Source organism: Cucurbita pepo, chromosome 5 (assembly GCF_057944985.1).
Source record: "Cucurbita pepo subsp. pepo isolate OVF chromosome 5, ASM5794498v1, whole genome shotgun sequence".
Classification (NCBI taxonomy): domain Eukaryota; kingdom Viridiplantae; phylum Streptophyta; class Magnoliopsida; order Cucurbitales; family Cucurbitaceae; genus Cucurbita; species Cucurbita pepo.
This window is the reverse complement of record NC_141802.1, coordinates 6,379-31,983: the sequence shown is the minus strand read 5'-3', so window position 1 is coordinate 31,983 and position 25,605 is coordinate 6,379. Positions and strand designations below refer to the sequence as shown.

The following is a 25,605-nucleotide window of genomic DNA, read 5'->3' as shown; positions in this document are numbered from 1 at the left end:
ACTAAACTTTATAAAATGTAGTATTTTCGCGGATGATATTTTTATTTGCCTACTCATTTGTATTACCGTAAAGGAATCGTTCATTCTGCGGTGTCTGTGACCAACCCAATGTAAGCTCTATGTGGAAGTTGATCGATTCTCTAAGTTACCAGGCAATGGAACAACGTCCGAGCAGACCACTTTCTTATTTCATAACTTCAACAATTTTCCAATGTTAATTAAATAGATGGAAAAAGGAAATGCGGAGTTTAGAACGGAAGCACTGAGCAAAGCAAGATGCGGAAGGAGTGCTAATGACAGAAATTTTCAAAAGACTTATCCATTAATAGCCGCTTGGATTTGTTCCAAGGACCTCCCCTTCGTCTCGGGTACTACCGTCACCACAAACCATATAGCTATTGCGTTGATTGCAGCATAAATAAGGAAGGTACCTGTGGATTTCACCAAGTCAAGTAATGAAAAGAGAACACAGATCATCGTTTCATGGACCAAATCTGAAGTGGTTCTATTTTGAAAGAAAAGGGCAAAATGGGTGGTGCGGTTACCATAGGAGCTCCAGGCCATAAGGAAGTTAAAAGTATACGAACAAGCCCAAGCACCAAACCAGTTGGTTAGTGTTGCCATGCTTCCAGCCAATCCCTTAATGTTTATGGGGAATATCTGCACCAAAATTACCAAATCTAAGCCTTTGGTTAAACTTTTAACTGCTAAAAACTATCATCTTTTACCTCAGACATTACAACCCAAGGAACAGCACCCATTCCAATCGAAAAGGATCCTATGTAGACCTGAATTTCAGACAAAATTATTAGAGACACAAAAACTTCAAAACTACAATGAGAGTTGAAGAAAATTGATGTATTTACCAACACCCCAGCTACAGTTAACACTGGAACTGCCTGGATTGCTATTTCATTCGCCTGGTATTCAGCAAGTGGAAGTTTTAAGTAGATCTCAATGCATATCAGTTTTATCTATAATCTGCAGAAATAAAGAAGATTTTGCATGCACTAATTCTTTTATTGATCCTTGCATCATAGTCAGTACATTTGACTTATTAATCTGATCCCAATTATCTAAACCATCGGCTTTTGTTTTCCTTATTTATAGAAACCATGAAAGATATATGTTCAAAACAAAAAAGGGGAGCAACCGAAACGGCTGTAGGTATGAGGAGTCCCCTAAGCCGAAAAGAGGAATCATCGCTTCATAAGCATTCGGGCAGGGTAGAAATACATAACTGATAGAACATATGACATATTCGGGATAAAGCCAAGTGCGTAGTTGTTTCAGAGAAAACCAAACGTTCTGTTACCTTCAGATAAAAAGCAACTGCGTCTAGGATACATCCGAGGACCAACCCTGATGCAGAAACCTAAAAGCAAAAAACACGAAAAACCAAGGAAATGAGCAGCTGTATGCATTTGTATATATATATTTCTTTTATTCTCTAGTGAGTCAAAAACTAAAGTTTACCAGTATCAAGGGCTTTCTTCCAGCCTTGTCTATTAAGATCGCACCAATGCCTGTTACTATGACCTATAAAAAGCACCATGTTCGTAATTGGAAAGGCAATTTTCATGAGAAATGATCAGATGAAGACTAAGGTACCTGAAGAATTGCATAGGTTGTAGTTCCAACGCTCACAGAAAATCCTGCAAACAACAAAAGAGGTGAGAGATTTGTATACAATGGCTCCAAATTGTTGACAAATATTGCGTCAGCAGATAAGAATTGTATGTTTCAATACCCGCTGACTCAAAAATATTGGCGACATAAAAGCAGATCCCATTGATTCCTCCAAATTGTTGACAGACCATCAATCCAACCCCAATCTGGTGAGAAGAAATGATAGGTCATGGATTCCAGTGAGAGTGTGTAGAGAGCACGTAAAACAAAGTGTAGCATCAGTTCAGATAAAGAGCTTACAATGACTGAGCGCAAGTAAATCCTCTGAAACAAATCAGTCAGTTTGGGTCTGGGGAGTTGTTCAAGGCTCCTTATATAGTCCTGTTCACAAAGTTGAGCATCAATGTGTAATGTAATGTAATGCAGACCAAGAGTCGGTTGGAAGGAGAAGTGTTTCAAGGAAGGACAAAGACCTGGATCTCATCTGCCTCTTGGGACACATCAGCCTCCTCACCACGAAGTTTTTTGAGAGCTGTTTCAAATTCCTTTTGTCGTCGCTCTTTTGCCTGTTCATGGTCAATTTCCAATTCTTGTTGATTTAGATTCATGGGCATTTTGGAAGCGTCATATGAACATCCCAAAACAATGGTTTGTCTCCTATCAATTACTCTTCTTACCAGCCATCTTGGAGATTCAGGAATGAAGAAAAGACCGAATGTGAGAATGACACAAGGGACTAGTCCTGCAACCACTCAACAAAGGAACTCGATCATTCTTTTCCTTGATGTCCTTACTTAGAATGGCACACACAAAATTTTACCAATCAATGCTAGAGCTCTCCATGAGACTACATTCCCAATTATGAAGGATACAGACACCGCTGTGCAAATCATCAACTGTACAATAACAACATGAAGGTAACCCCACAATTACTCCAATGTTACTTCAACGGTCTATTAAGTTGCTTTTTCATCTTTTTTTTTTACCTGATTGAGGGTAGTTAGAGCTCCTCGGAGGTTCTTAGGTGCAATCTCAGCTATGAAAATGGGAACCTAAATATTTATTATGAATACATTGTTGTTACAGAACAACATAACGGAAACAAAGAAGATAAAATTAGTGGTAGAAAGGATTGAAAAATGTACCACATAAGAAAAGACTCCCATTCCATATCCAGTAGCCAATCGTCCAATATCCAAAGCCGCTGCTCCCTTTTGCAGCAATTGAGGTTACACATACATGGCCATTCTACTCGTATATCGAGGAAACAGAACAAATCAAAGGAAAAACCAACCTGAGCGAAGTATATTGCTAACCACCCAGCCACGCAAGCACCGGTAGCGACTCTCATTGCCTACCAAAACAGAGGTGTAGATGATTTCTAGAACTTTACAGTAATTTCAACTTCCAATAGACAGATTATAATCCTGGTCTGCTCACCCCTTTCCGCCCCAGGAAATCTCCGATAGGTCCACTTGTAATTGCACCAATCATTGCACCAAATGTCAGTATGGAGCCGAACAGTGAAAACTGCATAAATATAAATTTTGAGAGAAAAACATTTTGAAGTTATTACAAATAATAGCCTTCCCATTACCAGTCCAACCTGAATCCATAGCAACATTTAGTCATGCTTAGAAGCTTCACACATATGCGACTATGAAAGGTGAGAAGAAAGGAGACAGAAGATTCAAAGTGGTTCACCTTTCGACAGCTAATATTTTATCTTCCTAATCACGTTCCTTTTTTGCGTTCTAAAAAAACCACGATCTACTAAAACAACGTAGGTAACAATTCACCAAAAGGAAACAGTAATGTCGGTTAGAGTGAGCTCATTTGCCATAATTTTAGTATACATGCTAGTTGAGATGATTGGGCCTCTCACTCCACTCGGTACTTATAAACCAACATCCAATGCATTTCCACATAAAGTAGAATGAATAATTCAAGAGCGACATATATAGCATAGATACAAAATCAGAAGGAAGGGTGGACTGTGAGAGCCACAAATGTAAAGAAAAACCCCCCAACTTGTTTTAGAAAGCATCCTGATTTGAATCATACCTCGGGTAAAGAGAGATGAAGATCCTCTATGATAGCACTCTGAGTGGGCGAGGAGTAACCTGCCTGCAACCAAAACCACATAACAAAGATCCTTACGCCGCACAACAGTTGGGAGGAGGAGACAGTTAGTTGTGATGTGAGTAAGCTTACACAAGTTCCAAATTCGTAGGAGCCACAAACAGCCACAAACGTGCTGAAGTAGACCATCCATGACCCACGCTCTCGACTGCTGTGAATCGATTTAGTCTCCTCTTGCACCAATGGTTGTCTTACCGCTTCTTGCCCACCATCTTCCACATCCTCAGCGATCGCCATTTTTCTTTTCTCAACACACTTGTGACGTCAAGACTAAAAGGGGGAATTGTCTGCCTCTGCCCCTGTACTTAAACTAGATAAGAATGATAAATCATAAGCGAAATATGTATGTATCTATATATATGTATATGCCAGAGGCAGAGGCCAGCACAGGGATTGGGTTGGCATTTAGTGGAAGATCGTTGTCGTCTCATAATGGTAAGACAAATTACTTACTTCCATCACCCAACACACTACAGCTAAGCACAGCAATTTGGCAATAGCAAAGCAAAAACCTCAGGAATATTCCTCTGGACTCATCTTAGCTCACTCGACTGCTTTTCGTTATATTTATAATTGGGTCGGCTTGGAGCCGTGGATGCCTTTGGCTTCGGCAACTTAAATAAAAGACGCCGCTTTTATATGAAATGGGACCACAAATTAAGGGTTCAAGTTCTCCATGATTGATTGGTGGATGAAACGCATGGTAATTCTTCATTTTAATCGGCTTTGTTTCCAACTTCAGTTTATGCTACTAAATTTGGTTGATTGCGAGTGTATATGACTTTGTTCTACAAAATAATTCAAGTTCAGATTTTTTTTGTCTTTCAAAGAATAGGGCTTAAATTAATCCACTTTTTTAATTTTATTTTTTAATAAGTGATGTAATGTGGGGAAAAGAGTGTTTCTTACGCCCATCCAGGACAAAATGTTGGGATATCTATTCATGATTATCTGTGACGATTACTCCTTACGAATCTTAGATTTCACGACTTGGATTTGAATTTGGATTTTACGCACCATTCCTTAAATTTTGATAATGGGAAAAAAAAAAAAAAAACCCATTGTTTTGTTCTTGGGAGTCACCCGCGAATCAGAAGCTTCGATTGGATTTAACTCATTTCCAGCTCTCATTTCTTCTTCTTCTTCTTCTTCTTCTTAAATGGAAAATATCTGAAAATTCTTCAACTTTTTCTGCAAGCTGCCCTCCCCTCCTCCTCTCCTCCTCTCCTTTCTTCACACTTTCCATCTATTCATGACTTCCAAGTTTAAACTAACACCAATACATGCACATCAGCGTTTCTTCAGCTCGGTTTTTGGGTTACTCTGTCTTTCTCTTTCTTTTAATGAGTTCCCGCGTGTCCTCTGAGTCGTAAATCAAATGGGATTTTTTTACACCATTCCTGGTTTTCTCTGCCTTTTTATCTGAATCTCCAATATCCTCCTGCTGCTATTTTGTTTCTGTTCCTGGTAGGTTTGTTTTGTTTTTTTCAATTATGAAGGAGAAGTTAGATTCATCTTCGCCCACAGGAATTCTTGAAGACTACTTCAGGAGCTCCGGATCTGAATCCACTTCTTCTGGGGAGCCTAAACCCCCTGCCTTTTGGCATGGAATTTTCAAATTATTGAGGTCTAAATCGAGCAAGCCTGTAAGTAAATTGCATCCTCTTAGTGTGCTCAAGCTCTCCAAAAGACTGAGCAACAGTATGAGAGAGAGTTTGCATCTTCACTTTCGGTTTGATTCCAACGTCGGCAGTTTTAACTCACCATGGAAGAATTTCACTCTGCGAGACCTCCAAGCTGCCACCAACTATTTTAGCCATGGTCCGTGCACCCAATACATCCACTTTTTCACATTTTGTGTTGAACCCATGAGAATATTTTTCCGAACAATTTGTGAGTGGATTCTTTTTCCTTTTTGCGTGTAGAAAATCTGATCGGAAAAGGGGGCTATGCTGAGGTTTACAGGGGATGTTTGAAGAACGGACAAGTTGTGGCCATCAAAACACTGACAAGAGGAAAATTGGAAGAGAATATTGGTGATTTCTTGCTTGAACTTGGAATCATGGCCCATGTCAACCATCCCAATACTGCTAAGTTAATTGGGTATGGAATCCAAGGTGGAATGCATTTAGTCCTTGAATTTTCTCCTCGTGGGAGTTTAGCTTCTAGGCTCTATGGTTAGTTGGTTACGGTTTAGATATCATTGCTAAATGGTATAATTCCTTTTCTTAAGTTTAGGCATATGCATTCTGTAGGTTTGAAGGAGAAGCTAGAATGGGACATTCGGTATAAAATAGCTATTGGAACCGCAAAGGGTTTAAGGTATCTCCATCAAGGATGTCAAAGAAGAATTATACACAGAGATATTAAGGCCGCTAACATTTTGCTCACTGAAGACTTTGAGCCTCAGGTAATCAATCCCCTTTTGCCCCCCTTTTTTTTTTTCTTTTTTTCTTTTTCAAACTTTGATGTTTCTGAGCTTCATGAACATATCCGTTAATCATTCAGTGCTCCTCACTTACAATGCCAATTAGTATTCATTTTTGTTGTTTCTGTTGTGTATTACTAAATAATTATGAGATACAGATAGAGATAGAATCTGAAAAAATAAATGTCCACAGATTTGTGATTTCGGGCTTGCTAAGTGGCTACCAAAGCAATGGACTCATCACATAGTATCAAAATTTGAAGGCACATTTGGGTTTGTGAATCTAATCTCACTCTCTTGCTTATCAGTTCATATACAAAAGATGAAAAAACTGATTCCTCCCGGTTCTGCTTTTGAAGGTACTTACCTCCGGAGTATTTATCGCATGGTATAGTAGATGAAAAAACTGATGTTTTTGCATTTGGCGTGCTTCTACTGGAGCTAGTTACTGGACGCCGTGCTCTGGATTACTCTCAGCAAAGTCTTGTTTTGTGGGTGAGTTTCTGAATTCCCTTGTCTACTTCATTCATGCTCGGTTGTGCTAGGAGGGATGCCAAGTTTGGTTGAATCATACTAACAATCTCAAGGAATGGCTAATCCAGAGTTTTGTACCTTGATCAGGCAAAACCGTTGCTGAAGAAGAACAACGTGAGAGAAGTTGTTGATCCTTTTATAACAAATTATAATTCACGGCAAATGAATCTTGTGCTTCTTTCTGCTTCTTTATGCATACAGCACTCCTCAATACGAAGACCTTGCATGAGTGAGGTGCATGTTCTTATCTGCTATTTAAGAAAACAACCAACCAAAGTGCACTCTAAATCTAATGATCGTGTAGCATCTTAATTCTGATGTTTGGGTTAAAGATTCCCTGGACTGTTTAACCAAAAAGCTCAACAACATGATCATCCAAACATGTGATATGCAGGTGGTTCAGATCCTGAGTGGAGATCTGAGCTACGTAAGAGGAACCAGAAAAATTCAAATACCTTTCCTTCGGAAAGCTTTTCGTGAAGAGTTAATGAGAGCGGAGCAGCCAAGGTTGAGGGACGTCCTTCTGGAACATTTATAGGTGGCTGGTTTCATGGAGAGTGAAAGACGTGTGCTGTGGAGGCTCAAGCTCAAATGTTAATACGTGCAAACTGGAAGCTACACAGATTCAAACTCTCCCCATCTGAAGCTTTATTTATAATAATCATCAGAGTATAAAATAAATAGCAGAAAATATTATGTAGTAAATAATAAATATTTTTTAATTGGTGCTGTGGACGGAATTGTTTTTAATAAATTAGACTTCAAACACAAATTAACAAAATCAGATTTAACAACTTGCTAATATATATATAATTTGTACAATTCAAGTAGAGATTCAAGGGAGATGGGCTTGACAACTTCAAACTTAACAATCCCGACCTTTTAAGTTATATACATGACAACAATTTTTAAAATTTACAAAAATGTCAAATTCCAGTTGCTAATGATATTAAAATATAGTAATGATACTTGTTCTTCTTGCACAATTTTTTTTTTTTTAAATTTAAAAAACATGCTTTTAATAATAATTGGGTTGAAGTCCTTCCTTTTGTAGTTTGAGAGGGACAAATGGTGTTGAGATGAGAGATGTGGCATTTGATTGGAACGTGGATTCAGAAGTTTTTGCGGGACTGAGAACCTTGAAATGTGATTGTCTCTGCTTTCTTTCTCTTCAATGTGCAATGTGCAATGTGCAAAGTGCAAGGCTTTTGAATATAGACACCACACAGTTTGGTCTGATGATGAATTGTGCGTCTTTTAAGAGAGAGTTTCGACACATACACGCGCTAAAAGTTTGGTTACCTTGTCAGTATCGGAGCAGAATTGTATTGCAGCTGTACCCCTCAATCCCCACCTTTTTTTAGGCGTCCTAGAGAATTTCATTGAGACTTCAAAATTTGGGCGATATTTTCTTTCCAGTATGCCTATTGTCTTTTCCTTTTCCTTCTGCTTCTGGAGCTATGTTTTTGTTGAGAACGCAGGTTCCATTATTTTGGGATGGCGCGCTACCTAGATATTCCTGGTGCCTAAAGTTTAGGTTTGTTATTTTCTAGATTCAGGATGAGATTGGCATTGCTCAAGTGGATTGGATGCAGTGCGATGTGAATGCGTTCTACTGAGGTGCAAGCTTGGGTACATATTTGTTTACTCGTAACCCCTAATTAAGGAAACCCGGCAAATCTCTCCTGCTCTTGACTCATTATATCATACGCCCTAGTATTGTGGAGGCTGGTGGATGAGTTCCCATAATGGAATAGCTAGAAGAAACTACACGAAAAACTTTTGATCTCTTTTGGGCAATAGATTCCCATGCCCGTTTCTTTGACATGGAATTTAATTTAGTTTCATAAATGGAAATCCGAATCTGATGTTGGTCCCAAGCATAAGCAACTTAATTTGCATCCCCCACCCCTTTCTTTGACATCATGTCGCTTTTGTATACAAACAGCAGACCATCTTTACTTTTTCTTTATGCAAGGAATTAGATACTCCCTCCGTTATATAATACAAACAGACTGCATTACTTTGTAGTCTTTTTAGATAATATGCGGAAATATCAATCAATCATATTTATTAGACTATATTGTTGGTGAACGATGAATGGAACCAATAAACTAGCATTACATGGATAGGCTTTTGACTCCTTTCAACTCCAACCCACATTACTTTCAAATCCGCTAACCCACATTACTTTCAAATCCACCAACCCACATTACTTTCAAATCCACTAACATGAGAAGTGTGAGTTTAAAGAAACTAAAACCAACATTATGTTTATCCCTCCCATGCATCCAAATAATTATCATTTTACGCATTCCTTGAAAGTTTTATCATCACACCTCTTCATTAAATTACAAGCTTTTAATTTACAATACTTAACACCATAATAGCACACACAATATTAACGCACCATCCGTTACAGAGTATTTATCACATTTTTGGCTTCTCCTTTTACTAACCTTAAACTTAATCCATTTAAAATCAGAAAGATTAAATTTTGTAGAAGAATGAATTGAAAAATATGGAAATCACAATAAAACCACACGAAACAAGCCACTGATTCTACGAAAAAAGAAAAAAATCAGAAGAAGTGAAATCCCGAGACTGCCCTCCCTTCTCTTCGTTTCTTCATGTTCTACTGCACAACTGCAATCATGAGTCATATTCTGCTCCTTCTCCAATAAGCTTCAGTCGTAATAATAAAATACAGCGGCTTTGAAACAGAGGCAAGGGAGAGAGTGCTGCTTGGTAGTCTCAAGCAGCCGTCGAGACTACATGACAGTAACAGCAGCAGCTTCGCTTCGCTTCTCCCTCAAGCCAAACCCACCATTCCCTTTTCACTTCTTTCCATTTCCTTTTCAAATTTTGGTTGCTGATTTGTGTTCCGCCGTTTAAAGCGTTCACAGGGGATTCCCTTCTTCTCAGTTCTCGTAGAAAAGCAATCCTCCCTTTCCAAAAGCCACCCTATAAATCCACCCACTTGGTATTGTTCTTCGCATTCACTCCAACAGCAATGGCCAAGCTCCACAGTCCCAGAGCTCCCCTTCTCTGCGCATTCATGGTCTTTTTTCTGGTGCATTGTAATATCCATTTGCATGTATTCGCGATGCTAGATCCGCTCGACTTTTTGGCTCTCCAATCCATTAGGAAGGGTTTGAGAGACATGCCAGGGTCTAATTTTTTTGCTTCCTGGGATTTTACTTCGGATCCCTGCAGTTTCGTAGGCGTTTCCTGTCAATCCAACAAGGTCGTGACCCTTAATCTCGGAGATTCCAGGGCTGGTTCGCCTGGTCTAATTGGTCGATTAGACCTCTCCATCGGTAAGCTCTCTGCGTTAGCGGAGTTTTCCGTCGTTCCAGGTCGGATCTACGGTCCTCTTCCAGAAACACTCTCCCACTTGAGCAACCTGCGTTTCCTCGCTGTCAGCCGTAATTTAATCTCCGGCCAGATTCCTGCGGGTGTTGGCAGCCTACGCAGGCTTAGGACACTGGACCTGAGCTACAACCAACTGAGTGGACAAATTCCTCGCTCCATGGGATTGCTTCCAGCATTATCCAACCTCATTCTGTGCCACAACCGTCTCACCGGTCCTCTTCCTCTTTTCCTCTCCCGAACCCTGACTCGTCTCGACCTGAAACATAACGCTCTCTCCGGTTGGCTTGGTCCAAACTCCCTCCCCCCCTCCCTCCAATATATCTCTCTCTCTTGGAACCGCCTTGGTGGCCCCGTAGACCGCCTCCTCACCCGCCTCGACCAGTTGAGTTATCTCGACCTCAGCTCGAACCAGTTCACCGGCACGATACCCGGCCGCCTATTCACATTCCCCATCACCTCCCTCCAGTTACAACGCAACCTCTTCTCCGGCCATGTGGAACCGCTGAATCACGTTTCAATCACCACCGTCGATCTCAGTTACAACAAGTTGTCGGGTCCAATATCCCCCTTCCTGGCAACGGTACAGAATCTGTACCTCAACAACAACGGGTTGAGTGGTCGGGTACCCGCTTGCTTCGTCCAGCGCCTCCTCTCCGCTAATATACAGATACTCTACTTACAGCATAATTATCTGACGGGTATAGAAATTAATCCTACGGCTGAGATTCCGTTGAGCAGTTCTTTGTGCTTGCAATACAACTGTATGGTGCCACCCGTACAGACCCCATGCCCATTGAAGGCTGGAAACCAGAAGACCAGGCCTCGACAGCAGTGCAACGAGTGGAGAGGCTAGGCGAGGCCTGCAAACTCACACGTGTCGTCCAGGACATGATGGGAAACAAATTTTGCATTATCTTAAATTAATTATCTTAAATTTTGGGTGGGCTGCCTCTCTTCCCTTCACCGTGGACGAAGGGAGAGAAGTACAAAAAGGGTAATGTGTATCTGTAGTTCTGAAAATAGGAGGAAAATTATGTGTCCTATTAATATAATAATATTATTATTTAATTTCTTTACTATTTTGGTGCCGTAAATAAAGCTCCAATATTGTGTGGAGCGATTGGCATTGAATGGGTTGGGTGCTCCCAGTCGAATGTGAGTGGATGTGTATGTGAGTGGTCTAGATATCCTTATTATTTTAATTTAAAGGAGAAAAAAAAAAAAAAAAAAAAAAGAATTTATGTAATTTTATCATCTTCAACCCCTCGAAAAGTATTTTGATTTTGAGCTGGTTGGTTTCCCAGATTCCTTTGTATACACCCCCAGGTAGACATGGTTTGTGGTCTCAAACAACCCAACCTAGGTCACCATGGGTGGCTGTCTGTAGCAGTCCTGAAACATATGTATCAATTTTTGGTGCCAATTCCACATTGCAAATACGTCAAATTGGATTGAGCGATGCGGTGGCATGGTTCTGCTCCCCAGTAGGGATCCTATTGTGTAGTAAAAATAAAAGGCAGAAAGAATGGATTTATTTTTACATATTTCAAGGTTAGAAATAAGAAGGGCCACAGTAAAGATCCTAAATATTGTCATAGCCGATGGGAGTTTTGAATTTGAGCCTATCCAATTTATATATTTTTAAACATCTCATTCGATACTTCTTCCTTTTCTTCTCAATTTATTGTTATCATAAGACATGTATGAAGTATGTGAATAAAATAATATGAGAGTTGTAATGAAAAAGAGGGAAGGGATCCTACGCGTATATCCGTTGATTACATGACGAAACCATTGGACGTTAGTTGACAAAACATGTCTTGCCAAATCCAAGTTTGGAAGTCAAACACCTCAAGCCCCCCAAGGACCCTCCTTCACTCAGGCTTGGGCCCCACCACTACTGTTTTTTTTCTCTCCCAAAAAAATCACCTCTGGTTTAATTCTATTGGGTTCGACCTTTCCATACCTCTCTGCAGATTAGGAACTTTCGATCATCTGTACTTCAGTTTTGTTTGTTAGATCTCAAGATTTTCTTTGGGCGGCCTGGTAATAATGGGTTCAAAGCCATGGCTGTACCCGGCGCCATCTTATCGGCCACTTGAGACATATTGGGACACCGACGATGACGCTCCTGGGCCTCGATGCAGTCACACCCTCACTGCCGTTGCTGCCACTAAATCCTTCGGCCCCCGTCTCATTCTCTTTGGTGGCGCCACTGCCATCGAGGGTGGAGCCTCCTCTGCTGCTCCTGGAATTAGTAAATTGCCCTTCAACCTTCTCTGCAATTGTTATTATTATTATTATCATTATTATTACTATTATTATTTTTATTTCTGTTCCGAATGTTAGTGCTGAAGTTTATAGAATATCTCCTGATTTCAACCTATTTGAATAAGAAATCTGTTCGAATGTAATTCGTGAGCTATGAGCGCTATAGGCTCCACTTCCGAACTCTTCAATTGGTTAATTTTTTTGATAATTTTGTTGCAATCATGAAGGATTGGCGGGTGTGACCAATTCGGTGCACTCCTATGACGTTCTAACTAGGAAATGGACCAGGTATTACTTTATACACACACACACACACACCTCAGTTCTTCTACTTGTGAAGTTAACTTGGATATGCTTACTATTATTGCTTGGATGTTTGAATATTAGAATCAGACCCACTGGTGAGCCGCCATCACCAAGGGCTGCACATGCTGCAGCCGCAGTTGGTACCATGGTTGTTTTCCAGGTGATTGAATAAGAAAAGTTGGCAAAAATTGAAAATTTGGGAGGCTTTCTTGTATGGTTTCTCAAGCTGATACTTGTTTTAACGAGTTTATATCTTTTTGGTTAGGGTGGCATTGGTCCGGCTGGGCATTCCACAGATGATATCTATGTGCTTGATTTAACAAATGATAAATTCAAGTGGCACAGGTAAAAGTAGCTCAGTACCTCTATACTTAAGATGTAGGGAAATCATTGAACTTATATAAAAATGGGAATATAGGGTGATGGTACAAGGACAGGGACCTGGACCTCGCTATGGCCATGTAATGGACTTGGTTGCTCAAAGATATCTGGTTACTGTGAGTGGCAATGACGGTGGGTGCTAATGAACAGTTGATTATATGCTCATTGTTTTATTCTTTTATTGGACTCTGCGGCTAGTTTACTGCTTGGTTTGAAATACCTGGAATTAATTTAATTTCAAGAAAGAGGAAATCGCGATCTATCTACATTTTTATAAAAACCAACTTTTGTTGGACTACAAAAGAGTCATGTTTGTAACAAAAAGACACAAAACTGTTTAATGTACTATATATTCTGGGATAAACAACAAAGAATGATGTACTAAAGAAAAATAAAAAGAGAAAGAAAAAGAAGAAGAAATAACCTAAAGGATGAGGATTCCTTAGCCTACAAAGAAGGAGATAGGTCTTGCGATGTGGGAGGAGGTTTGATCCATAGCTAGATTTAATACCTTCTGCTAGGCATCAGTGTCTAAAGAGTTTTGTAATTATTCTTTGTTTCTCATTCTAAACTGTTGGTGCCCTTCCTTTTAGGTTGGCTTCGCTATTGTTTTTGTTTTAGCTGTTTTGGCTGTTTCTGTTGTGTTTTTTTTATGGTTTCTTTTTCTTTTTTTAAGGAATTCAAATATGACCATCGTATGTCCTTTCATACTACACAAAAAAGAAAATAGAGTCTTGCCATAATATATTGTGTTCTTAGCTTTAAAACTGATGCAAATTTATGCTAATTGGACATATAAAGATTACATAAGACTTTTTACCTTTTATGTTCCTTATCAGGAAAAAGAGTTCTCTCTGATGCTTGGGCTCTAGATACTGCCCAGAAACCATATGCCTGGCAGAGGTTGAACCCGGAAGGTGATAGGCCATCTGCTCGGATGTGAGTGTGCTATTTGTCTCACCTAAGAATAAAACTTCTAGTGTTCTCTATCTCTACACGTTGTGGAAAGTTACAACGATGTATGTTTCTTTGTAGGTATGCAACAGCTAGTGCGCGATCAGATGGTATGTTTCTGCTTTGTGGGGGAAGAGACTCTTCAGGCACAGTATGACAAACCTTTTTCTAGTAGATATAATCTAACATTGTTAGTCATTCTAAAAAAGAATCCTTTGCTTATGTTGATCAACTTTTTACATAGGCATATTGTATTTGATGCCATCTAGTTTGTGGAAAATTGTGGACTTTATTATATCTTTTTATTCAACAAGTGTTATGTGTATATGTTTTCTTATCTCTTTAATTTTGTTTTCAAACTATAAGACATTTTCTAAAAGCCTATAATTATTACCGAAGGATGTTTTTTTCATCTTCTTGCTCCTCAGTATGCATAATACATTTTCTTTTTATTTCATTTTTAAAAAATAAAGTTTCTTTCAATAAGGGTCATTATTGTTAGGATTGAGTAAATAAAAAAATATCGTCAACCAATTTTATCCTCACTGTCGGACATCAAATGGCCTCACATCCCAATATCTGGGTGCATTGCCTTTGTTCATTTTCACAACCAAAGTGGTAAAGTTGATCCAAGAGCAATAAAATGTGTCTTTTTAGGATATTATTCGACCACAAAAGGGAACAAACGTTGTAATCCCATATCTAGAAAGTTTTACACTTCAATTGATGTAACTTTGACTGAACATAAACCATTCTTCTCTAAGGACTCTCTTCATATGGAGAACATAGAGATTGAAGAGAGTCCTTGGGAAACTATTGAACCTTTAGATACACTAAATAACCATCTCACAGAACCAGTTATTGAGTCCACACTTGCTATCGATGAGCCATTTCCTACTACTATAGAGGTACCAACTGAACCTTATGTTCCACCATCATTACCAGATCCGCTATTCTCTTAGGTATATGCTAGAAGGAAAGACATTTCAAAACCAATATAAGTCCAAACATTTGACTCTACTCACAATGAAGATGCAACAGAGGTACCGATAGATGATAGACCCATAGCTCTCTGAAAACCTATTGGAGAATGCACAAAATGACCCTTATACTCCTATCAAACTATATCTCTCTTGAAAGGCTATCCTCATTACACAAAAGTTTCATTATAAGTCTAAATTCAATAGTTATACCTAACACAATTTATGAAGCTTTATTCAAAAGGGAATGACAGGATGCTATGACAGAAGGAATATATGCTCTAGAAAAGAATAACACGTGGGAAGTTATAGCTAAAAGAAAAAAATATAGCTGGGTGTAGATGCCTTTTCACAGTAAAGTACAAAACTGATGGAACGTTGGAAATGTATAAGGCAAGGTTGGTAGCTAGGGGATATACTCAAACTTATGAGATAGATTACCAAGAAACATTTGTCATGGTTGCAAAGATGAATACCGTAAGAATATTGTTATTTTTAGCTGCTAACTTAAAGTGGCAGCTCACACAGTATGATGTGAAGAATGCATTTCTTTATGGCGATCTAGGTGAGAAAATCTACATGAACATTCCTCCAAGATTTGAAAGCACAAAAGGTAAAGTATGCAAATTGAGAAAAGCCTTGTATGGACTAAAACAATCAGAGAGCATGGTTTGGAAAATTCACAAAGGTAATGAAAGACTTTGGGTATAAGAAAAGTAAAGGAGATCACACTGTCTTTATCAAGCACTCAGAAACAAGGGGAGTTACAGTGCTTCTAGTGTATGTGGATGACATCATAGTCACTGGAGATAATGAAGAAGAAAAGAGTGAACTCATAAGGAGATTGATGAAAGAATTTGAGATCAAGGAACTTGGGAGGCTAAAGTTTTTTCTAGGTATTGAACTAGTGTACTCAGCTCAGGGCATTTTCATATCACAACAAAAGTATGTAATGGATTTATTAGTGGAAACAAGGAAAAGCGGATGTAAACCTGCACCAACGCCAATGGATCCCCATCAAAAAATTGGGTGGACAGACAAATATACCAGAGGCTAGTGGGTAAGCTAATATATCTAGCTCACTTTCGACCAAACATAGCATAAGTGTAATTAGACAATTCATGCATGATCTATGGGAGCCTCACCTTCATACAACATATAGAGTGTTAAATTATCTGAAGGGAACTCCAAGAAAAGGAATTTTGTTCAAAAGGAACAATTCCCTTGTATTGGAAACTTACAGTGATGCTGATTATGTTGGATTGATAGTAGATAAAAAATCTACTATAGGTATTGCACTTTTTTTTGGAGGTAATTTAGTAACATGGAGGAGTAAGAAGCAAAACGTGTTGGCTAGATCATCTGTTGTATCAGAATCTTGAGCTATTATACAAGAGCTATGTGAATTTTTATGGTTGAAGATAATTCTTGATGACTTACAAATTAAGGGAGAAGGTACAATAAAATTGTACTGCGACAACAAATCAACCATCAATATTGCACATAATCCTATCCAGCATCATAGGACAGAACATATTGAAATTGATCGACATTTATCAAGGAAAAACTAGAGGAGGGAATAGTATGCATGAGTTATTTGCCATCTCAACTTTAATTAGCAGATATACTAACAAAAGGGCTTTATAACTCAACGTTTCATGAGTTCGTATCCAAGCGGGGAATGGATGCAGATTGAAGGGGAGTGTTGAAAAAAAAAAGCTTGGTCTAAGGAATATTTATATAATCCCATTAAATAAGAGAAATAGTTAATCTTATCTATACTGTTACCTAGTAACTAAAGATTTATTTAGATTTATCCTATTTTGTTATTAGAGATTTATTTAGATTTATCTTATCTGGTTACTTAGTATCTAAGATTTATTTTATCATTTGTATATTATAAAAGGCAAATGTACCAATCTTAAAAGAATAAGAAAAACAAGCAAGCTAATTTTAGACGTGCAACAATATACTTTAGTGACTTGGGGTCTATCAGGAGGGTGGCTGGATGACAAGAGGAAGGAGAGGAAGCACCAATAGTTTGTGGTATGTTTGATATTACTAAGATAAGGGAGAAATGTCCTTGAGAATGAAACGGAACCACATGCTTTGTTTGCCTTTTGTGCTCCGCCTTTGCTCTTTGACTTCTATAACTGAACAATAGTTCCTTACTGGGACTTCTCCGCCCAATTATATTGTGTTTTTGTTTCTTTTCAGCCGTTGGCAGATGCATATGGGTTGTTGATGCATAGAAATGGCCAGTGGGAGTGGACCCTTGCACCTGGGGTATCTCCGTCGCCTAGATATCAACATGCTGCAGTAAGTGACTGACTACTTCTAAAGGGGGGCTGACTACTTCTAGGGGGGTTGGGGGGAGTCATTTGCTAGTTTTCATTTCCTTGGTGTCCGAACCATGTGGCCATCTGATTTTTGCAATTTGGCTTGCGTATTATTAGGTTTTTGTTGGTGCACGACTGCATGTTACAGGAGGTACTCTTAGGGGTGGACGTGCAATAGAAGGAGAAGCAAATATTGCAGGTATTCTTTGTTGTTATAGGGTGATAACATTACTTTGTATCTACATTATACATCTATTTATGCAGTATTCATTTGTTTTCTTTGCATTTAATAGTATTGGACACTGCTGCTGGAGTTTGGTTGGATAGAAATGGGCTGGTAACTTCATCACGTGCGAACAAAAGTCACCCTGATTATGATTCCTCTTTGGAGCTTATGCGTCGCTGTCGGCATGCAGCTGCATCTGTTGGTGTCCGAATTTACATTTATGGTGGTCTTAGAGGGGGTAAGAAAATTTAAAGAGTTGTAATACGAGTTTCATAGTTACGTAGGAGAAAGCAACAATGTTACTTCAGTGGTCACACACACACACACACACACAGCACTATTGCCCCTGTAAGTTGTTTGATGATTTTCTGTGCAATCCTGTGTTTCAGATGTTAGGTATTTGCAACAATGAGTTACTTTTATCTGGATGTTATGTTTGATTTATATTTGAAGTCATTAGTAAATTTGTTGTACCACGTTTGACGTTGTCATAAGAAATGTTGTTTTGCAGATACGCTGCTAGATGATTTTTTGGTTGCAGAAAATTCATCTTTTCAGTCTGAAATCAATTCTCCTGTGATAACATCAGAGAGAGAATCTCTTATAACAAGTCCGAAAGTCAATCAATCTAATATAAGTTCATCTGCGACATTACCATATTCAGATGGTGGACTGGAGAATCCTTCAGCCGGTGGCATGAGGTATTATTGTGAAGATATTTCTTGCGCTTGTCCTTAGGGTGTTCATAATGATTGCATTTGTTCCAGCTTGGTAAAAATATTTTATGCAAGTATATCTTTTTCAGCATGGATAAAAGTTCCTTGGAGAAATTGAGGGAGGCTTCTGCTGCTGAAGCCGAGGCTGCTAGTGCTGTCTGGCATGCGGTTCAGTCTGCTTCTGCTGAAGACACACCTGTTTCAGATGACAACTCACGAGCTACCGATACAACTTCAGATGCTAGTGACTATGAAGCTGATGTCCGGTTGCATCCAAGAGCAGTGTGTTCCCTTTTAAATCACTAACATTCTATGACTTTCTCTTACATTCTTGTTATAAAGTAGTCTATTTTCCCGCTCCAGGTTGTAGTAGCTAAAGAGGCTATAGGTAATCTTGGTGGGATGGTGAGACAATTGTCTTTGGATCAATTTGAAAACGAGAGTAGAAGAATGATTCCATCAAACAACGACTTGTCATATCCTACCAGGAAGTTCACCAGGCAGAAATCTCCTCAGGGCTTACACAAGAAGGTAGTTTCTGCATATGTTACCTAAATGATTTATTGTTTCATATAAACCATTTTGGAAGTTTTTGCTCTCGTTTTCATATCTGCAGTTTGTTATTTTTTCTCGACTCCATTGCAGGTCATTTCAATTTTACTTAGACCTCGGAATTGGAAAGCCCCTGCTAATAGGAGGTTTTTCCTAGATTCCTATGAAGTGGGTGAGCTTTGTTATGCTGCTGAACAGATCTTTATGCATGAGCCGACAGTTCTACAGCTTAAAGCTCCAGTTAAAGTATTTGGCGATCTTCATGGACAGTTTGGTGATTTGATGAGGCTTTTTGATGAGTATGGATTTCCCTCCCCAGCTGGAGACATAACGTGAGTATAGCCAAATTTATATTTTAAAAATTAAATGTTGTGCATGGTGGAGTAAGTTATATTAAATGAGATATATTTATAAATCTTATACCATTAAATAATTTATTAATAAAACAATAATATATCTTAAATTTTAATTTAATTTTCATTCATAATAAGTATACTATAAATAGTATGCATTAAATTTTAGGTTTTTGAATTAGTTTCGCTATCAATACTAATCATTATTCTCAAATGAATGATTTTAATAAAATTAATTAATACTAATAATTAGCACTGAATAATTAGTTATACTTCAAAAATTAAATACTACAGAAAAGAAGTGGAGTAAATGATAATAAATATAAAATAAAAAAGTAAAGGAAATGAAAAGAAAAGAAAAAAAGAAAGAATAAAAAATAGAAAAGAAAATCCATGAGTTTGGAAGGTTTCTGAACCTCCAAAATGATATTGGGAAAACTTTTAATAGGCATCCTACTTCAAAAACTTGAAACGAACCAGGGTTTTGAAAATCTGTAGCCATTTTCCCCTCTTTTTCGATTCCAAAAACTTGAAACAAACGCCCTTTTAAAGGGCTTGGGAGGAACAAAGCACTGGTGCCTGATGGTGTCATCATGGAATTCTTCATCAAATTCTGGGATCATTTGGAAGCAGAATTTCTGTTAATTTGTGTCTCAAGGAAAGCTTTATTTGCTTAATTCAAAAGAAGGATATGACTTACTTTATGAGAGTTTTTCGTCCAATTAGTTTTACATCTTCAACCTATAAAATTCTTGCTTAAGTGCTTGTGGTTGTTGCTTGACATTGAGCATGCGACAGTTTAACCTGGGATTCTCTTCATCTTACATTTAGTTTAAATTTTGGGTACTCATAAATTATTGGTGGTGGTCTCATTATAATTATGATTTTGCATTCACATAAATGTAGATCAGGCTGTTTCGGCTGGTTGGTGCCTTTTATATGAAAGTTCGCCTCGTTTCTTGTTAAATTTGTTTTTTTTTTAACTAATTTCAGAGGTTAATGTTTTTGATAAAGCTTTCCTCTTGTTGAAGTACAAATTCTTCTGTTAATATAATCTGTCATATATGCTACATGAACCTAACAGATCTGTTATAATTACAGCCCTAAATGGTTTTCACTTGTCAGCCATTGTCATGATTCTCTTCACGAATTAATTATCTGAAGAATAAGTGAGATTCTTTTTGTTTTCTTTTAAACAATGTTTCAGGTACATTGATTACTTGTTTTTGGGAGATTATGTTGACCGAGGACAGCACAGCTTGGAGACTATAACTTTACTTCTTGCTCTCAAGGAAAGATTTTATTTTAAAATTTGTTAATGATCTCTTATGTCACTCGTGTAACAGTATATTGGCTTGGTTACAATTTTGCAGATTGAATACCCTGATAATGTTCACTTAATACGTGGAAACCATGAGGCTGCGGATATAAATGCACTATTTGGTTTTCGTCTTGAATGCATAGAGAGAATGGTAGGAATGGATATGTATTACAACATTAATATTACTTGAAGTTAATTAGAGCCAGTAACGTAGGTGTATGTAGGGAGAGAGTGATGGAATTTGGGCGTGGACGCGCTTCAATCAACTCTTCAACTACCTTCCACTTGCTGCGTTGATCGAAAAGAAAATTATTTGCATGCACGGAGGCATAGGGCGATCAATACACACGGTTGAGCAAATAGAGAAGCTTGAACGACCCATTACAATGGATGCAGGATCTATTATTTTGATGGATCTCCTCTGGTATATTTAAATTCTTTCTGACTTTTGTTTGTTATTTCATCTGGATTGTGGATTATTATGTTTGTTTGCAGGTCTGATCCAACGGAAAATGATAGTGTTGAAGGTCTAAGACCAAATGCTAGGGGGCCCGGTCTTGTCACCTTTGGGGTATGCTAGTTACTAGTTGCTACATATATATTACATAAGATTCAAGTGTTCTTTCCTATTTGAATACTAGTGTTGCAACTACTTCCCTAGATATTAGGTAATAATATAGAAAAAGAGGTCAACTACTTCTCTTATTTAATGGGATTACACACATATCTCCCGACTTAAGGTTGGGAATTACACAAATATCTCCTAACAAGGCAAGGAGTTACACAAATGTTCTTTAAATCAAGGTCATTCCTTCAATATTAGCTTGCTTGTTAGGGTCATTCACCCAAGCCTTAACTAGGTGTTAGTGTTTTGTTATTCCCGTCAATAGAGATGACAACTTCATTGTCACAATGAGTCAATATAGGTGTCTTTTAGAGGAACCTTCAATTCTTTAAATATCTTTGATCCATGCACCCTCTCAAATTTCATGGACTAAAGCTCTAAACTCTGCTTCAATACCACTCCTAGGCCCTACATTTTGTTTTTTACTTCTCCAAGTAACCTAGTTCCCTCCAACAAATAAATAGTAAATAGAGGTAGAACTTCTACCTGTCGTACTTCTTGCCTAACTTGCATCACTATAAACTTTTATTTGGAAGTGATTATGCTTTTTGAACAAAATACCTCTTCCCAGGTGCCCCTTTAGATACCTCAAAATTCTGTAGACAGCTTCAAAATGAATCAGTTCAGGTGCATGCATAAACTCACATACCATGTTTTTGGTACTCTTCTATGTCCTTTGTTACTTTTTTTTTTTTTTTTTTTTTTTTGCTTTTGCTACTTGTAACATATATTAGGTTTAATAGGAGTTTCTACAACCAAGTAATCCGTAAGTCAAGGACATTAACAATGATACCCTTATTCGATTTTTTGAATTCCATTCCTAGAAAATATTTCAATATTCCCGAGTCCTTGATTTCAAAACTCATTTGCAAGATTTTTCTTGAGATTAGCTGGACCTGGTTCTTCATCGCCTTTGAGAATAATATCATCCATGAACATTCAAAATTGAGATTTTATTATTCTCAATGTGTTTATAAATATAGTATGATTTACTTGAGTCGAAGAAAAACTATATGTACACACGTTTTTCAGAGCGCACAAGCCAAACACTCTTAAGGCTATTTAAGACCTTAAAGAGGTTTCTTTCATCTGCGAATTTTATAACATCCAAGTTCTTTTTGTAAACCTAGTGACAAGGTCATGAAAACCTCTTCCTCAAGATTGCTATTGAGAAAGGAATTTTTAAAATCATGATGGTAAAATTGCCCATTTAAAGTAGTTGTTTGCCCATTTAGCTACTAGTATGACCTTGTTTCTTTCAACATTGCCATCTGCATTACATTTTATGATAAACACCCACGGCTTCTTATCTTTTGGAAACTCAACTGTTTTCCAAGTCCCACTTTGTTTTAGAACATTTTCATCTCTTCTATAATGGCTAGTTTCCAATTCGGATCTTCTAGATCTTCATGAATATTCCTTGGAACAAACAACTCATTTATCTAACTTCGAATACCTTTTTTAATGGTTATGGAAACATCAAGATTAGACACAACTAGCAAAGTATCACTTGATTAGTTGGATCAGTTTGTAGTATTTCTCTTCGAGGTTGAGAAGTTTCTACACCATTGAAGGACTAGTAACATTTGGGTAAATGTTAAAATGTGGTTGTCTTCCAAATTTGGTTTTTCCCCGAAGACAATTTTGGGTAAAATGTGGTTGGTTTTCTTAAAAAGCACCTCCAAGCTCACGAAAAAGAAAAAGTTTTTGTTTGAGGATCGAAACCTTTATAATCCTTTTTATTGAAAGAGTAACACAAGAAAATGCATTTAATAGCTTTATGATCATGTAACCTGCATTTAATAGCACGTGTTTCTTTAAGTAAATGTTTTTTTTTTCTTCCTTTCAGCAATTCCATTTTATTGTGGAGTACCAAGTAGCCTGATGAACAGTTCCTTTATCTTTAAAAAAATTACCAAAAAGCTCATTAGAATAGTCCATTCCATTTTATTATGTTGAATGCAAATTTGGTGAAAATGTTTAAAAGTGGCTCCACCTGTTCTCCATTAAATAAATCCTGCGATTGGTGCACTCGGGTGCTCGCCTATGGCGAGAGGCGACATGAGGGGTGTGTTGACTAATTGTGTGGTATGTGAGGCGAGTGTCACGGTTGAGCTTGTCCAACGTATTGCCTGTGACCATGTGTCAGATGTCCCAGTCATACTTGTCTAGGACATGTTGTCCATGGCCGTATGCTCGTTCCAAATTCCTTTTATTTGCTTTCATATTAGTTAGTTAGCTCTATACTACTCTTGTTATGTCAATATAGGGGTGTATACACCCACTATGGTTAATTTAGAACAAAATTTGGAGTGAGTTTAGAAGCTGAGTACGAGACGATAAAAGTTGAAACTCCGTTAGTCGAAAGCATGGAAACCCTCCTCATGGAGGCCCTAAAGTATATATCTGCTCTTCTTAAGAGAGTGGGAGAGATAGAAGAGCCAGTGGAACGCAATGAATGTCGAGGCCTGAGTCAACCACAGAGCAATCAATAACTCTATTGTCGACTCTGAAGCCACCCACAACTTCATAATGGAGATTGAAACGAAACGCTTGAACATTCTTTGGTATTGAGATACAAGAAAGATGGAAGTCGTAAATTCAACGACCCTACTTATCTTAGGAGTTGCAAAGAGAACTCTGATCAAGCTAAGGAATTGGGCTGGACAAATTGACTTTGTGATAGTCAAGATGGACGACTTTGATATCGTGTTAAGGATGAATTTCCTCCCAAAAAATGACCTCTCCCGTCAGGGAGCCCATTAGATATTTACCTAAACTGGAGATGTGGTTGGCGAAATGTTTAGTAATAATGGGTCCAACCCCTACATCATCCATAGAGCCTATTTTTGTAATTCTCTGTTTGTTTCTGACTTCTTACATTTTATTTTTTGTTTTTTATAATCGCTTTTGCTTCTGGCGTTTTCTCTATTTTATTTAAAAATGGTTTCTTTTTATGGACAAATTTTTGCATTTGCCAATGGAACAAAAAGACTTAGGCCGTGAACCAGCAGTTTGAATTTAGTTTTTTTTTCTTTTTTTGTTTGTTTGTTTGTTTGTTTTTGCAGCCTGATCGCGTTACAGAATTCTGCAAGAGAAACAAATTGCAGCTCATAATAAGAGCCCACGAGTGTGTCATGGACGGATTTGAACGGTTTGCTCAGGGACAATTAATCACTCTATTCTCTGCCACTAACTATTGTGGTAAGCAAGAAACTAATAGTTGTGTTTGTTTAGTTTTTTGGGATGGATATTTGGTAGTCATTTGATTTTTGGTTTTTAAAATTAAGTCATAGGAAGTCCAGCAAAGTTAGTTTAAATTGATTTTTTCCATTCATCCTCACTTCATCCCACTAATCTAATCTCTGGTACAACCTGTGGTGTATTGTGCCAAATTATAATTCGTTAGTTTAACTAGTAACCAAGGTGTTAAATCAATATTTAAATAATAATATTAATGGCAAAGTGTTATTAGAATCAAAATCAGAAGTTAAAAAAAAAAATATAGGTTATAAATTTAATGGACACAATCATCAAAATATACCTTTACCATTATTTCTCTGCATAGCAACGTTACTGGACCTAATGACTCCAATATGTAGGAACTGCAAACAATGCTGGCGCCATATTGGTTATTGGGAGGGGATTGGTCGTGGTCCCAAAGTTGATCCATCCCTTGCCTCCGCCTCTCCAGTCGCCAGAAACATCTCCAGAACGCATCATTGAGGACACTTGGATGCAGGTAGAGCCCTTTGAATTTAAATGTCTGGAATGCCCAAGTACTAGCAAAGGTGCCTGAACTTTTCCTTGTGCTGGTTCTTACAGGAACTTAACATTCAGAGACCTCCAACTCCAACCCGTGGCCGCCCACAGCCTGATCTAGATCGTAGCTCTCTTGCTTATATATGAATTTACCTTATTGCCTTGGTTATGGGGTTAAGATTCGGTGTGATTCCCCAGTACCCTCAGCGAGCAACATCTTTCTGCATTTCAACACAACAAAATGATTGCGCCATAGCTTTTTAGTTCATGGAAGACTGATGTGGCACAAACCATAAGACAGTGGTTCATTTTCTCGACATTTGGGTAACGTTTTATAAAATTGTAATATATGTGGTGTTTAGTCTATGGGTGCAACTTAGGTTGTAAGGCTCTGCTTCCAAACATAGATTTTGCAGGGAGTGTTGGTGTTGTAAAATAAACTGTGTATTTAATTTTTCACCTCACAATGTGTTCGAATTATGTCCATTATATAATACATTGATGATGCATTTTTTTTTTTCCTTATAGCAGCAATCTCCACTCTCCAGAACCATACTAATATCATTTTACTCGAGCACTGATGTCTGTCTTGTAGACAGTTTTAACCTGAGAATCATTAAATAAGTATATTATTATAAATAATGTGTATTAACAAATGATAGATTGATATTAACCAGTGTAGTTAATAAAAAAAAAATGATACAAAGGTTA

General features: G+C 37.9%; 4 protein-coding genes across 6 annotated transcripts; 3 read left to right on the top strand and 1 right to left on the bottom strand.

Moving 5' to 3' along the window:
• Window positions 1–156: 156 nt before the first annotated feature.
• LOC111795352 (Major facilitator superfamily protein) lies at window positions 157–4,116 on the bottom strand. Its single transcript, XM_023677712.2, has 18 exons — window positions 3,844–4,116; window positions 3,694–3,756; window positions 3,070–3,159; window positions 2,924–2,983; window positions 2,775–2,840; window positions 2,616–2,681; window positions 2,450–2,525; window positions 2,307–2,371; window positions 2,103–2,195; window positions 1,930–2,010; window positions 1,751–1,835; window positions 1,612–1,655; window positions 1,477–1,539; window positions 1,316–1,375; window positions 867–920; window positions 729–788; window positions 546–660; window positions 157–431 (listed from the first exon to the last, which is right to left on the bottom strand). The coding sequence occupies exons 1-18, from the start codon at window positions 4,006–4,008 to the stop codon at window positions 316–318; spliced, it is 1,422 nt and encodes a 473-aa protein (XP_023533480.2). The 5' UTR covers window positions 4,009–4,116; the 3' UTR covers window positions 157–315.
• A 569-nt stretch (window positions 4,117–4,685) lies between these two features.
• LOC111794569 (receptor-like cytosolic serine/threonine-protein kinase RBK2) lies at window positions 4,686–7,525 on the top strand. Of its 3 annotated transcripts, none has more exons than XM_023676607.2 (7): window positions 4,687–5,592; window positions 5,697–5,888; window positions 6,027–6,181; window positions 6,393–6,472; window positions 6,559–6,694; window positions 6,821–6,967; window positions 7,128–7,525. In XM_023676607.2, the coding sequence occupies exons 1-7, from the start codon at window positions 5,265–5,267 to the stop codon at window positions 7,269–7,271; spliced, it is 1,182 nt and encodes a 393-aa protein (XP_023532375.2). In that variant the 5' UTR covers window positions 4,687–5,264; the 3' UTR covers window positions 7,272–7,525. The 3 variants fall into 3 exon arrangements, with proteins under 3 accessions (XP_086980071.1, XP_023532375.2, XP_023532374.2); XM_023676606.2 differs by having other exon boundaries at window positions 4,691–5,592; window positions 5,697–5,948; window positions 7,128–7,524; XM_087123945.1 differs by lacking the exon at window positions 6,821–6,967 and having other exon boundaries at window positions 4,686–5,592; window positions 5,697–5,948.
• A 2,013-nt stretch (window positions 7,526–9,538) lies between these two features.
• On the top strand, window positions 9,539–11,184 carry LOC111794757 (uncharacterized). The gene has a single exon (XM_023676894.2). The coding sequence runs from the start codon at window positions 9,747–9,749 to the stop codon at window positions 10,959–10,961; it is 1,215 nt and encodes a 404-aa protein (XP_023532662.2). The 5' UTR covers window positions 9,539–9,746; the 3' UTR covers window positions 10,962–11,184.
• An 823-nt stretch (window positions 11,185–12,007) lies between these two features.
• Window positions 12,008–25,380, top strand: LOC111796060 (serine/threonine-protein phosphatase BSL1). Its single transcript, XM_087123944.1, has 21 exons — window positions 12,008–12,365; window positions 12,607–12,667; window positions 12,767–12,845; window positions 12,951–13,030; window positions 13,104–13,198; window positions 13,906–14,005; window positions 14,102–14,171; window positions 17,218–17,319; window positions 17,457–17,538; window positions 17,633–17,803; window positions 18,077–18,266; window positions 18,371–18,563; window positions 18,645–18,812; window positions 18,927–19,165; window positions 20,394–20,478; window positions 20,560–20,658; window positions 20,732–20,931; window positions 21,003–21,078; window positions 24,201–24,336; window positions 24,735–24,874; window positions 24,958–25,380. Exons 1-21 carry the CDS (start codon window positions 12,161–12,163, stop codon window positions 25,039–25,041), a joined length of 2,655 nt encoding a protein of 884 aa, XP_086980070.1. The 5' UTR covers window positions 12,008–12,160; the 3' UTR covers window positions 25,042–25,380.
• The last annotated feature ends 225 nt before the right edge of the window (window positions 25,381–25,605 follow it).